Raw genomic sequence first — 15,569 nt, 5'->3', positions numbered from 1 at the left:
CACCAACTTTAGCATGCAACATGGGACACATATATGACTGTCAACATCTCAAAAAAATGTGTTTAGGTGTTTCATAAACCCTTTAAGTGTAAACAAATTACACTTAAACTTAAAACAACATTTGTATTAAAACATAAAAGGATTTCGTTGCTTTAATAAATGTAATATTTAATTGAAAAATCGTTTATTCTGCAAAATATATGTGTATAACACAAAATAAAATGGTAACTCTTTATTTTGATGGCCCATTTGAGTTTTAGTAGACTGTGTGATTCATATCTGCTGATACTGCTCCTTCAACAGACATTTAACTGACTGTAAGAAACTTTGCAAGTACATGTCAACTTACACGAATCCCAATTTAACAGTCTACTTATAATCTAATGAGGATTAGTTGGCATGTAGGTGCAATGTAACTTAATTCGACAAACAGACCATCAAAATAAAATGTGACTAAAACTATTCTGCTTTACTGTATTGACTTTAGATGGATTAATGCACAGTATTTAATAAAGGTATATTTTAAGTCATGATCTTTAAATTACCTAAAAATGAAAAGAAATCCCTTATACTTCACATTATCAGCAGAAAAGTAGTTTCATTACAGTAACTAGATATTGTAACTAGTTACTATTGCAATAATATCTTTGACCAAAGCTCTTTTGAGTTCATCATGTTTTTTTTTTCCTTCAGATTATCTTCTCTTTGTATTCCCTGTTGTATAATAATATTCAATATATATCCATAATGTTTCTGCAGGAAAGATTTATTTTTATTTTTTGTGGTTATTCATGGCCTGTTAAAAGTCATTTGTTTCAGTGAGGAGAATCACTGCCAACTCAATGTACCAGTTCTGTATAACATTTCTCTAATATTCGATTTGAACCAAAGTTACTCTCATAATATACACAAAGTGCTGGGAATAGTATGGATAGAATGTAGTTTCCCTCATTGTTTGGTTCACAATGAGCAAATGCCGATAACAGATCCGAGGTTTGGGGAAGATGGTGGAGGTCAACTGTCAAAGAAAAGGACGTGGGGGACAGGCAGCTAGAATCAGTAATAAGTCTGGAGATTTCAAGCCAACCGATGCTGGGAAGAGGTAATTGAAAGGAAGTCTAGATGGATGGACAGATGACCATGTTTATGAAGATGGATTGGCCATGGAATAGTCATGGAAGATTGATAACGCTGCTGGTTTTGACGTACATGTGTGACCCACACAAAAGAGCAGAGGTCGAGGCCACTCGCTCTCCATGATGAGTGGCTGCTCTACGTGTGTTGTGAAGCAAAGGAGACTAATTCTGATTCTGAAGCATAGTAAATCAAGACATGTGTACCACAAGATGAGGAGTAAAGAGACTGCATGGTCGTGTGCCCTTAGATGCAAACTGTGATAGATATTTGCTAGGTTGCTGAAGGTTTGTTAAGATTTTTTTTAGCCAGCTGTTAAAGAAGTGTGGGGTTGTTGCTAAGATGCTTAGATAGATAGATAGATAGATAGATAGATAGATAGATAGATAGATAGATAGATAGATAGATAGATAGATAGATAGATAGATAGATAGATAGATAGATAGATAGATAGATAGATAGATAGATAGATAGATAGATAGATAGATAGATAGATAGATAGATAGAAAGAAAGAAAGAAAAATGTTTTGAGTTGGAATCATAGCTGACAAGAAATGGGCTATAAGCACACATAGTGTTTTTCAGCCAACAATAAACTTCCAATAAAAGGTTAATGTGACTATTTTCAATTTCATAGGCAATGTAATTAAGAAAAAAAACAAACAGGTAAATAGACTTAAGCATTCCTTTAGTTATTCAAGCATAAACCGGGATGAAAGACATAGGTGATACACGATGTATAGATAGACAGAAAGACAGACGGATAGAGGGATTTCTCCATTCTTTTCTCAGCAGGTGTGTGAGAGATCACAAGTTCAGAGATATGTCAGGATCCATTAACATGTGTTAGAGTCATGTCCCTTGTGTTTCACACAGAAACTGAGCCTCTTTCACACTTCAACTATAGCCTTCAGATGGACGCTGCTTCACTTTGTGCTGTATCTTGACATTTTCAGGCTTTTCAGAAATGTTGAGCTTTGTTTTAATAATTGTATGCCAAAAGCGGTACAATGAACACATTTAAATGGCACTCTTAATGATTTCAGGCAATTATAACACACACACATGCACATACACACACACACAAAAAAAATACAAATGAAAATCCTGTCATCTTTTGCTCACCCTCATGTCGTTCCAGACCATCTGTGAATAATGTACTTTTTCACACAGTGAATTGGGACTGTCATTTTCAAGTTTTAAATAGAGCGTAAAAGCACCATACAAGTATGATGTATTGTATGCAGACCACATGAATCACATTCTATAAATATTCTCCTTTTGTTTCCATTGTAGAAAAGTACAATTTTGTAACCACATCCTGAAGGTGAAAAGATAATGGCAATGTTTTCATTTTTTTTTTTTAAATGTGAACTGTTCTTTACATGATGATGATGCTGATTATTTCAGATAAACTGTATTAAAAGTAGTTTGTCGTCCTCACTTAAGTAAACATATGTTTGTTCTAAAGTTTGTTCTTGAGATACAACAGCTGTATGCATGCTTGAATGGCTTCTCATTGATGAAATGAATAACATCTGTCTGCCATTTCTGATTGGCTTTCTGTCAGACCATAGTCTTCTGCTGTAGCAGGAGCTTCCAGCTGCTCAACATATGGCCACCAAGGTACATATGCAGAGATAATGCCATATTATAGAGCACAAGTGATCAGATTCCAGTACAAACGTCACTCAGCTCTCCAAACAAAATGGTTTTTACTAGGTACATAAACTTTTTACATGCTCCTCTTTTTTTAAGAGAGAAAGAGAGATTTGAGATGCTATACACTCTGTTTTTCATTGTATGTAGCTGACCACAGTGAACCCATCTTCTGATGGCTACTTTCAGCAGAATAACGCGTCATGTCATAAAGAGTAAATCATCTCATACTGGTTTCTTGAACATGACAATAAGTTCACTGTACTCAAATGTTCTCAATCCATCCTGGATGTGCAGCCAACAAATTCGCAGCAACTGTGCGATGCTTTCATGTCAACGTGGACTAAAATCTCTGAGAAATAGTTCCATTACCTTAAGGATTAAGGCAGTTCTGGAGGCAAAAGCTGGTCCAACCTGGTACTAGCAAGGTGTACCTAATAAAGTGGCCGGTGAGTAATATATTAAATTATATAATATTATATATTAATATAACAAAATACAATATGATGCCTCTTGTAATTTTTTTTATTTTAATCTATATTCTAGTCAATGCTCTTTCCTTTTGATAGTCTTATTTTGTAAATACATTTAAACATTCTAAATGATTAAAATTATATTCATTAAATTTACATTTTAATGAAGTTCTCATCCTTTCATTTCTATATTTCTTTATAATATATTAATTCCATCAGTACATTTTACTCTAAACTCTTTCTAGGTCTTATTTTGTCAATACATTTAAATAAATTAATGTAAATAATTTAAATGAATACATTTAAAAGTCATTAATTAAATTTAAATTTTAATGAAGCTCTCATTTCATATTCATTTTTATTTCATAAAGTGACACTGAATACATTTCCATATGACTCCATGCTTTCTTTCCAGCTCCTCTTATTTTGCTCCTTCGCTTCCCATCTCGTAAATGAGGCAAATATTTCATTCCTGCAGAACCCGCTGCTCATGTTTGGGTTGCTAAGGGACTCACGACATACACTGAAATTGTCCTGACAGCCCAAGGTCATATTATTATTTTTTTCACCTCCTCTCTCTCTCCTCAGGAACAGCCATAATGAAACTGTCCCCATTACAGCGCTCTTTTATGGGCCTAAAATGGGAATATTGCCAGCATCAGCCCGGTGATGTTCTTGTCAGGCCCAGTGTGTGCTTGTGTGTGTTTCGCTGCGAACACCACGGAGTGATCATTTTTAATGGGAGTGCAATAGTCCATACCTCCTCATCCGGCAGGAACCGTGAGCAGGGGAGAGGTGACACGACAGATTATGAGGAAGAGAGAGAGAAATAAAGTGGGAGAGGATGTAGAAATGAAAAAATATATAATAAAAAAAGGATTTTATTTTCAGTGTCGCCGTAAAGTTGGGGAAGGGGATTGTGAGAGAGCTTTGGACGTTTACCTTGTTTTGATTAGTTCTCCTGAGAATATCTCTGCCAGAAGCTTTGGCTCTGTTCCATTGTTTGCTTACAATGGCTTTTTTAAACAAAACGTTTTGTTCGAATTAGACTGCAGATTTACTGCATTTGCTAACTAGGCATGATGTGACAGATTTGTGGTGCACTGTGAATGAGAAACCTCTGTGAGACATGACACAATCTAAGCCAATGATGCTTTAGATATGATCAGTTTCTGTTTGTTCATTTAAGCTGTTGACCAGTGAGCTTTTGCTTCTAATCTGAGCAAACACAATAGAAGAGAAGCAGCTGACAAAATGTTTGGTTGTTGTGATGGATAGTTAGTGGGTAACACTGGCGTGTTACTCATAAAAATGTCTCCATGATTTAATTTCGCAAATCCTCGGGGTGTTGTATTGGTCATTTAATAGTAAACTATGTAATTAAAACCACTAGAGCGAGCATATATGCTTATTTCACAAGGCCGCCATTTTAAAGAACCAAAGCAAGGCTGCGGTGGGAAGAAACCCGGAAGTAGGACCTAAACAAAATTTTAATACTATTCAGTAAGTTTGATTTAAACGGTTAAAAGCAATTTTAGTATTAAACAACATTACAATCTCTGTAAGATTAATATGCTCAACTGTCCTCCTAGGTTCTCAGTTCATGGCACTAGTTAAAAACCGTAGGGATGCTTTCCTGCTTCAGCCTATGTAACCCAGTGAGCGATAAAACACTGCAATTCCTCTGTAGCACACCCTCGTGTTGTCTGTAGTGTTGTCCCAGTACTGAAGTTTTAAAAACGTCCTTTTCCCGCTAACATTCAAGCCCCGCTGAGCACACTCGTAAAGAGTGCTGATTTACCATAGTGTTCACCAGTGCTCGTCAGTTTACCGCTCTTCACCCAGTGCAATGACAGATACACAGACACTGGAGCGCGAAGCAGCCGTGAAGATCAATCGGGTCATCAAGCAGATTGCTTGTCTGTGTTTGTACTCTGTAAACAGGGGAGGGTGAACTGATGACCTTCTCGGCCAATCACAGTAATTTCTGTTGAGCATGTGAACACAATGGCAAATCAACACTGTTTTAAGAAAGCCATCAACAGTGCCTTAAATGTTAAATTTACGTTTTTATTTTGTTTTTTTTTAATTCAGTATCGTGACAAGTCTAATATAATGAAAGGATCACTTCATTAACGCAAGTTTGATCAATGGCATCTAAAACGTGTGTTTGGGAAAGAAAACGTTAGCTAACTAGTGTAATTTCCCTTAACTTAGCTGAAAATGAGCTCTGATGTCCCTTTTTATTTTCACCATTCATTCAGAACAAACCTTCAGGTCAGTCGGAAGGTGGTGAAATTATAAATTTGTGTCACTTTCTCCTGGCTGCTAAGATATACAGCCAGGTAAACAACGTTCCTATGTAACTCCCAACGATACTTCCGGGTTTCTTCTCGGTGCAGCCTCGATATCACTTTTAAAAATGGTGGCCACGTGAAATAAATCTATTCACAACAAAAAAAAAAAAACATAAATTGACAACGACCTGACTTTTGCAAAGATGTTAAAGCCTCATTCACACTACGAGTGACTTGCAACGGCAAATCGACAGCGACCGTTGGCGAGCAGGTGTGGGCAGGTCGAGCTACACAACAAAGTTGAGAATCCTTCAACTTTTATGCAAATGAAGAGCAACTTCTTAAGCGACCAGACAATAGGAGCACCAGTAGAACTCATGCAATTCTCTTTCAGCTTGCTCATAGGCCGGTTGTTTTTTGTGCTGTTAAGTTGCTGTTAGTGTCAATGAGGCATAAGACTAAAAGGTTTCAAATAAAACAAGTGGCTGCAATTGATGATGAGAGATGAATGTGATGCAGCATGAAAGCAGTAGTTTTTATTATGCCACAGTGCATCACTTACATTTTTTTTCAGACCACATGGAGAACAAACGGGTATTTTATCATAATAGCAACATATTATAGATGTGCTTTAATGCCGCTTGGTGCAGTCTAATGAAACACACGATTTTTCTTGATTCGAGCCTACTTTTAAATGTTTAAAAGTACATAAGTCAGTAAATTATATAACATTGCCCATACTTACCTATTCCCAGAGCCATTTATATTGAAGTTGCTATTTAGTCGCACCATACTGGTGTTTCTTAACATCTAGTTTTTACATGGGGGGTTGTTAGCCCACCGCTCAACCCCCAACCTGGAGGACCAGGACATACACACTATTACAGACAATTTAGCTTATCCAATTCACCTAATGTATATCTTTGGACTGTGGGGGAAACCAGAGCGCCCGGAGGAAACCCACTCGAACACGGAGAGAGCATGCAAACTCCGTACAGAAATGCCAACTGACCCAGCTGGGGCTTGAACCAGTGACCTTCCTATATTATGCCTTGAAAGTAATTTTCAAGTTCAGGAAACTTGCTTTGTGGCGTGGCTCATTATTCTGTTTTAAACAGGCATCGTAAGATGGGTACACCAAGCTCATAAATAGGATGGACATTGTCAACATCTATACACACCTAGGATGTAAAGCGTTAACAATGCTAAGTCACTCCTAATGGGCACAGAGTGTTCCAAGAAAATAAACATCACCCATTACACCCCCAGTATACATGACTGTTGATACAAGACAGAATGGATCCATTCTTTCATGTTGTTGACTCTACAATCCAAATGTAGCAGCCAAAATGGAGAGTAGGCAAATTTCTACCAATCTTATTCATTTGTTTTCCTTCGGCTTAGTCTTTGATTTATCAGAGGTTGCCACAGTGGAGTGAACCACCAACTATTTCAACATATGTTTTATGCAGCGGACGCCCTTCCAGCCACAACCCAGTACTGGGAAAAACCTAAACATACACTATGACGGAAACCCATGCAAACGTGGGGAAAACATGCAGGACTTGAACCAGCAACCTTCTTACTGTGAGGTGTCAATGCTAACCACTGAGCCTACCAATCCTATATTATTCAATTTTAGTGAGTTTGTGTGAATTGTAACCTCACTTTTGTGTTGTTAGCTGGCAAGAATTGCGTTGGTGTGCTCTATTGCTGCTGCTATAGCTCATCTGCTTCAAGGTTAGATATGTTGTGTGTTCAGGGATGCTCTTCTGTAGACTTCGGGTGCTTTCACACCTAGACTTTTGTTTCGGAACCTGTCTCGTTTGCCCAGTAGGCGCGGTTCATTTGGCATACGTGAATCCAGCAATCGTGCTTGGATCCGCGTCAAATCAATCGGTCCAAGATCGGCTGAATGAGGTGGTCTCGGCTCAGTTGAAATGAACTTTGGAGTGGATTGATTGTAGTGAGAAAGCGACATGACCCGAGCCCGGCTATATCAGTGTTGTATGGATATGTAATAGGCATACGGCTATATGAAGAGAGAATTATTAGTAGAACGGGAGGTCATTTCAGACATCCCAAGTCTCCCGAAAGTTCTGGGAGTCTCCTGCAATTGCACAGAGACTCCCGGATGCCCGCAAACAAGTGATAAGGACCGCATCTCCATCCCGGTACTTAAATAAGTTGCGCACTCTTCTCACACCTCCCCACCGCATCCCTCCTCACTCTTCAGACACATCGCCTGTCAAACACCATCAAACCCCCCCACCCCGCCCTGGCAGGTGAGCGGCACTATTCAAAATAAACTATTAAACTCTGACCAATGTGAGTAGTTTTCTCACACACGACTTGTTTTAGGTATTTTGGTCTGTTTAGAAACTTTGCCGCTTGAAAGCGAACCGCACCAAGAATAAAGAGCAACAATGTAACAAATTGAATCACTGTTTCAGAACTTATGAATCTATTCACAGGTGTGAAAGCACCCTTTGATTACAATGAGTGGTTATGCCCATCTGTATCAACTCAACTCCAGCACTCTGCCATCAACTAGGGAATTTTTTGCCTACACATTTGCCACTTATTAGAAATTTTCTCGGTTTGTGACCATTTTCCATTCACCCTAGAGATGTTATATGTGAAAATCTTTCTAGATCAGCAATTTCTTAAATACTCAGACTAGTCTGAGTGGGACCAACAGCCATGCCACATCCAGTTACCTTTTTCCCACATTCTGATGCTCTGTTAACAAGCAGTCGAACAGGTCTATCTAATAAAGTAGTTGCATGAGTGATTGTACATGGTCTCAAGGTCTATGTATAAGGAGTAAATCCAGTAAGAGGATGATACCTTGACATTTATCTCTAAACAAGTATGAAGGCAAGTTTGTTTTCTCGCTGTTCTAATAAACACTCAGATTTCTCTCGGATAACTGATTGTAAATACATACTGACAGGGCAGCACTTAGCACCACGTGGGCATTAGCAATAAATGGATAAGGTAATTGGATTTGTCTTTCACTCTGTTAATTCTTTCAGAGATTATACAAGACAACCGGTTTGTTTATTAAAAAAGAAAGACAGAGGAAGTGATTTGGATGCTTAAAGCGAGCTAAACACACCTCCCCCTGCGCTCTCAGTAGATCCAGGCGAGCTTTTGAGCGGATTTGTGTGAAGCCTTGCACTCCTAATTGGTTTTGAAAGTTTTGAGGGTTAATGTCTGCTCTTGAACCTCCTGTGACCATGATTCTGACAGAGCAGCGGAAGTCAGCTGCTTTCCGGAGGATGGCTAACATCAAAGATCTGTCCTTGTTATTTCCATCATGCTATAAAATGGAAACTATTTACTTGCTTAAAGAGATAAGGTCACCTAAAATTGCACTTTCTTAATTAACTGCTTATCCCGTATTTTGTGATTTATGGGTGTTTTCTGTTTATTAATGCCTTTGAATTGCATTATGGGACATTTATATCTGCACTGGCGTTGACAAAGACTGACAAAGTGACTTTTATTGTCATTAGTTTTGTTGTTTAAAGTGACAAACTTTCTGGGATGGCTGTGTAAATAGCTGTCAGTACTTTTTTCTGTTTTTTTTTTTGTGTTTATACCATAGAAATTCTGTTGTAACCCAGTGTTCATAAATTTATAGACACACCCAAATACACTACCTGACAAAAGTCTTGTCGTCTATTCAAGTTTTAGGAACAATACATAATAACTGGACTTCTAGTTGATCATTTGTTTTCAGAAGTGGCTAATATGAAAGGCAAAGGCCTAAAGATTACGCTTTTTTACAAAAATAAAATATGACCATGTCTTGATTTTTAATTATTTAATAGGGTATATGCCGAAGCATGCTAATAGGACTTTTAATTTGCAAGTCACCTGATTTAATCGTTTCCGGTAAATTGTATGCCAATGCAAAATCCGCGCGTTTAAGGTCTCTTTTCATTCTTTAAAAATCAGCGATCTCCACTGGCTGAGTGATATTTGATATAAAGTGGGTCTCAGATTGTACAAGAAGCACTGCATTAAACTACATTTTCCCCCGCCATATCTTTATAATATTTATTTTACCCCAGTATATTCAATGGAGCTTCTGCGCTAGCCTGCCGATTCTGACGGCCACGTGAGAGCAAGTGGAAAAAGAATGAATATTGTGTATGACTCCCATCAGCTTGGACGACTGCATTCATACATCTCTGCAAACTTCAAGAGTTCATCAAGATTTTTGGATTCATCTTCAATGCCACCTTCTTCATCTTACTCCAGGCATACTCAATATTCAATTCAATTCAATTCAATTCAGCTTTATTTGTATAGCGCTTTTACAATGTAGATTGTGTCAAAGCAGCTTCACATAAATGGTCATAGTAATTGGAACAGTGTGGTTCAGGTTTAAGTGTTTAAGTTCAGTTCAGTTCAGTTTAGCTCAGTTCAGTGTGATTTAATCATTACTGAGAGTTCAAACACTGAAGAGCAAATTCAACGATGCGTAGCTCTACCAATCCTGAACCATGCGAGGCAGTGGCGACAGCGGAGAGGGAAAAAAAAACTTCACCTGATGGGAGTGAAGAAAAAAAACCTTGAGAGAACCAGACTCAGTTGGGCACGACCATTTTAATTTCTCCGCTGGCCAAAAGTCTTGTGCAGAACTTCATTCGCCGTGGTTTATGCTGGAAGATGGCCTCAATGAAGACTCGTCTGTCCCTGGAGCGTCGCTGGAATCAGACTCATGTTCTCCACTCCCCACGACCATCAGCGCAGCAGCAGCTCAGGATATGGCCTGGTCCCGGATATGGAATCCTTGGGATCATCACGTCGCTGGTCTTGGATCCAATCAGTGACTCCGCCTAATCTGAGGACCTCGGGATGAGTATCCCCAGGTGAAAATAGAGAATAAAGAGAATAATTAGCGTAGCTGCTGTTCATAGTGTATATAAACAAGATGCAGAAGCCTGTGTGGAACCCGCTAGGTGATGCATTGAGTGTATGCTTTACTAAACAGATAGGTCTTTAATCTAGTTTTGAACTGGGAGAGTGTGTCTGAGCCTCGGACATTACCAGGAAGGCTATTCCAGAGTGTAGGAGCCATGAAAGAGAAGGCTCGACCTCCTTTACTTGATTTTGCTATTCTAGGTATTACCAGAAGCCCTGAATTTTGAGATCTTAAGGAGCGAGTTGGTTCGTAGCGAGACAGAAGGTTGGTTAGATAAACAGGAGCTAGATTATTTAGAGCTTTATAGGTGAGAAGTAATATTTTAAATTCAATACGAAATTTAACAGGCAGCCAGTGTAAGGAGGATAAAATTGGGGTTATATGATCATATTTTCTAGACCTGGTCAGAACTCTGGCTGCTGCATTTTGCACTAATTGAAGTTTGTTAATAGAGGATGCTGGGCAGCCAGCAAATAGAGCATTACAGTAATCCAGTCTCGAAGTCATAAAAGCATGGACTAGCTTTTCTGCATCTGAGATGGATAGCATATTTCGTAATTTAGCGATATTTCTCAGATGAAAGAAGGCAGTTTTTGTGACATGGGATATATGGTTTTTAAAAGTTAGATTGCTGTCTAATATGACACCCAGATCTTTTATAGTAGAGCTAAAGCTAACTTTGTATCCCTCTAATTGTAAATTGAGTTGCGAGATCTGCTGTGTGCAAGATTTAGGCCCAATAAGTAATAATTCTGTTTTGTCTGAGTTTAAGAGAAGAAAATTGTTGGTCATCCAGTCTTTGATGTCTTTGATACACTCAGTTAGTTTAGAAAGTTCAGACGTCTCGTCAGGTTTAGTTGAAATATATAATTGAGTATCATCTGCATAGCAGTGAAAGCTGATCCCATGTCTTCTAATAATGTCTCCCAGAGGTAGCATGTAAATTGTAAACAGTAAAGGGCCTAAAACTGATCCTTGAGGCACCCCATACTTTACTGGGCAGATTTGTGAAGGCTGTCCATTAAGATTTACAAACTGGTAGCGGTCAGTTAAGTATGACTTAAACCATTGTAGAGCCTGTCCCTGGACACCTGTAGACTTTAAGCGATTTATGAGGATATTGTGGTCAATGGTATCAAATGCCGCACTAAGATCGAGTAAAACTAATAGCGAGACGCACCCTCGGTCAGCAGCTAAGAGTAAATCGTTGGTTATTTTCACTAAGGCGGTTTCTGTACTGTGGTGAGCCCTGAAACCTGACTGAAACACTTCAAAAATATTGTTCGTCTGCAGATAAGAGCATAATTGAGTGGAAACAACTTTTTCTAGTATTTTAGACATAAATGGAAGATTTGAAATAGGCCTATAGTTAGCTAAGTTGTTGGTGTCTAGTTGCGGTTTCTTAATAATAGGCTTAATAACAGCTAGCTTGTAAGAGTTTGGAACATGGCCTATAGATAAAGAAGAGTTGATAATGTTAAGAAGAGGTTCTCCTATAGCAGGTAGCAGCTCTTTCAGTAATTTTGTTGGAATTGAGTCCAGCATACACGTAGCTGGTTTAGAGCTATTTATAATTTTCACTAACTCTTCATGTTCTATGATTTTGAAGCAGTGTAGGTTATTATTATGATTTAATGAAATATTTACAGGATTTGGAGTATAAGCCGGTGCAGAAAGTTTGGCATCTCCTATTTTCTGTCTAAAGCCTTCTATTTTATTACTGAAAAAATTCATGAAGTCATCACTACTAATTTGCGGTGGAGTAGTTTGTTCCAAGGATGACCGATTATTTGCTAATTTAGAGATGGTGTTAAATAAAAATCTAGGATTGTTATGATTATTTTCTATCAGTTTGCGCAGGTGCTCGGTCCTGGCAGATTTTAGAGCCCTCCTATAGCTGGACATACTGTCTTTGTACGCAATTCTAAAGACCTCTAAATTAGTTTTTTTCCATTTACGTTCCAGGGCGCGGGTTGCTGTTTTGAGCGCACGAGTATGACTATTATACCATGGTATAGTTTTAATCTCTCTAGCCTTTTTTAATTTGATGGGTGCCACAGTATTTAGTGTGCTAGTAAAGATGGCATCCATACTGCTGGTTACTACATCAAGATCATTTGAGTTTGCGGGTGCATTACGAAATAGAGAGAGATCAGGTAAGTTATTTATAAATTCATCTTTAGTTGACGGAACAATAGTTCTACTAGGGCGGAGTATTGGAGCGGGTTTGCTGATTTCAGGTAAACATAGCTTATATAGTAAGAGGTAGTGATCTGTAATATCATCACTTTGTGGTATAATGTCTACGTCAATAACCTCGATTCCATAAGACAGAATTAGATCTAATGTATGCTTTAAGCGATGGGTTGGACCCACAACGTTTTGCTTTATCCCAAGTGAGTGTATTAAATCCATAAACGCGAGCCCTAATGTATCATTAGCGTCATCTATGTGGATGTTAAAGTCACCTACAATTAGCATTTTATCAGTTTTGACTAGTAAGTCAGAAATAAAATCAGAAAATTCTTTTAGAAATTTGACATAGGGTCCTGGGGGTCTATATATGGTGATTAAAGCGAGAGATAACATAGGTTTTTGTATAGTATCTGGAAGCTGAACATTAAGCGATAATACTTCAAAGGAGCTAAACATAAGTCCGTTTCTCTGTTTAATATTAAGGAAATCACTAAAGATTGATGCAACTCCACCACCACGACCAGTTTGACGAGCCTCATGTTTATATAAGAATCCTGGAGGAGTTGCTTCATTTAAGCTAATATAGTCATTTTGTTTCAGCCAGGTTTCAGTGAGACAGAGTGCATTAAGATTGTTTTCTGTTATTATTTCATTAATGATAAGTGCTTTAGGTGCAAGTGACCTGATGTTTAGGAGACCAAGTTTTACGAAATTTGTATTTTCACTTTCTACTGGTTTTTCTGGTTTGATTCTTACTAGATTTTTCCTGGAGCACACAGTACGTTTATTTCTTAATCTAATAATACGAGGAACAGACACAGTCTCTATAGGATTCGCCAGATATGCGTTACTGATGTTTAAGTGGGGTGAACAAGAGTCTAGGTGGCTATAGTGTGAATTTTGTGAATTTTTACCTGCTAGTCAGATGGTGCGAAGTAGTCTGGAGATGTTGTCCGACAGGAGTTCAGCTCCGGCTCGACTGGGGTGCAGGCCGTCAGGACGGAAGAGCCTAGGACGCTCCCAGAAAAGATTCCAGTTATTAGCAAAGAGCAATTTCTGTTCTTTACACCATGTTATTAGCCATTCATTCAAAGCTAAAAGTCTACTGAACCTTTCATTTCCTCGGCGGTAGGTAGGAAGCGGCCCAGAAACGATGATCTGCGTGGCGGGCGAGGTGCGTCGAACCGTCTCGATCAGGCTCCTGAAGTCCTTCTTCAGGATCTCCGACTGCCGGAGCCCGGTGTCGTTTGTCCCCACGTGGAGGACAACGGCACCAGGGCTCTCGGCAGCGCCCAGGATGGTTGGAATCTGTGTAGAAATATTTTTCACACGGGCACCAGGAAAGCAGAAAGTACGTACTTTATTACCTTTTGAGGAGGCGGCACGGACGTGACGAACGATCGAGTCACCGATGATGGCCACATCGGGACCCGACTCGCGGAGAGGGGAGAAGCGGTTCTCCGTGGAGATCTCGAACACAGGCGGAGACGTTCTGCCCCGGGATCTGGGAAGCACCTTGCGCGGCTGCACCCAGGCGCCGTGGTAGCCGGGTGTCGGCGTGAACGACGCCTGGCTGAGCCGCGCCCCGGGTGCGCTGGGCCTGGACAGAGAAGGACGCGGGGTTGAGGTAGAGGGAATGATGTGGTTGTAATTTCCACGTACCTTAGGTGATGAGACGGCCTTAGCATTAGGTACGGCTAGAAGCCGTTCCCGTAGCCGCGACCGTCTTACCACCAGCGCGCGGATCTGGGACTCCACTTCTTCCAGCTCCAGCTCCAACGCCTCCATCGATGCTTCTCCTGCACACAAGGACAGAGACGGAAGCGACATTTTACGGGGTAAAGAGCAAAGCCAGTAAGTCAAAAGTGTATGGTTAAAGAGGTCGGTAGCTTTAGCTGACCAGCGGCGCTAGCAGGCTAAAGCTACAAACAACAGGCGGATGCTCGAGGGACAGACCGTTTTTAAAGCAGCTTTGTTTGTATAAATGTATTAAGGGTTTGGTCACCCTAAGTAGGAGAGACAAATACTTAGCGAATGAGGAAGAATTTAATGATTAAGATTTAAATTGCGAGTAAATAGCAAGTCCAAGCTTCAAGCACACAGTGTGTGACCGAACGGAGACAGTGACGCCAGTGACGTCACTCGAGCATGCGCGAGCAGATTGTCAATAATGTTCATGTCTGGTGACTGGGCTGGACAATCCTGGAGCACCTTGACCTTCTTTGCTCTCAGGAACTTTGATGTGGAGGCTGAAGTATGAGAAGAAACGCTATCCTGCTGAAGAATTTGCCCTCTCCTGTGGTTTGTAATGTAATGGGCAGCCCAGATGTCTTGATACCTCTGGCTGTTGATGTTGCCATCCACTCTGCAAATCTCTTGCATGCCTCCATACTGAATGTAACCCTAAACCATGATTTTTCAAACCTGACTGATTTCTGTGAGAACTTTGGGTCCATGTGGTTCCAATAGTTCTTCTGCAGTATTTATGACATTTGGGATATAGTTCAAAAAGTGATTCATCAGAAAAAATCTACTTTTTTTTGCCACTTTTGCCACTGTTAGTGTATAGACAAACCCAACTTTGGGTTAAGTTATTCTATTCAATTTAGGTTAAACTTTTTTCCTACAATTGTATGTTGCCCATATTTAATCCAGCATTTTGTTACAACAACCCAGCACTTTTTGAGTGTACAATATACAGTTTAAAATGGCTAACAATGTCATGTGTCTTTTTCTTCCATATAATTCAGGTCAGCGGTAGTCTGTAGTCATGATCTTTATGTAATGCTATAATATGGTGGTTTGCATCATTAGTTTTGACATGTTTAGCCATTCTCATTGACAAGCCAAATTTAAACGGCACCAAGCTAA

At 39.5% G+C, this 15,569-nt stretch overlaps 1 protein-coding gene across 3 annotated transcripts; it reads right to left on the bottom strand.

The window, feature by feature from the left end:
• Positions 1-9,857: 9,857 nt before the first annotated feature.
• On the bottom strand, positions 9,858-14,838 carry LOC137496716 (uncharacterized). 3 transcript variants are annotated; one of them, XM_073916913.1, is made up of 3 exons: positions 14,655-14,838; positions 14,430-14,497; positions 9,858-14,298 (listed from the first exon to the last, which is right to left on the bottom strand). In XM_073916913.1, exons 2-3 carry the CDS (start codon positions 14,484-14,486, stop codon positions 14,104-14,106), a joined length of 252 nt encoding a protein of 83 aa, XP_073773014.1. In that variant the 5' UTR covers positions 14,487-14,497; positions 14,655-14,838; the 3' UTR covers positions 9,858-14,103. The 3 variants fall into 3 exon arrangements, with proteins under 3 accessions (XP_073773014.1, XP_073773012.1, XP_073773013.1); XM_073916911.1 differs by having other exon boundaries at positions 9,858-14,497; XM_073916912.1 differs by lacking the exon at positions 14,655-14,838 and adding an exon at positions 14,599-14,635 and having other exon boundaries at positions 9,858-14,497.
• Positions 14,839-15,569: the final 731 nt, after the last annotated feature.

This window comes from Danio rerio, chromosome 11, assembly GCF_049306965.1.
Source record: "Danio rerio strain Tuebingen ecotype United States chromosome 11, GRCz12tu, whole genome shotgun sequence".
NCBI lineage: Eukaryota > Metazoa > Chordata > Actinopteri > Cypriniformes > Danionidae > Danio > Danio rerio.
Note: the sequence above shows the minus strand (reverse complement) of the source record. Positions and strands in the feature narration are given on the sequence as shown.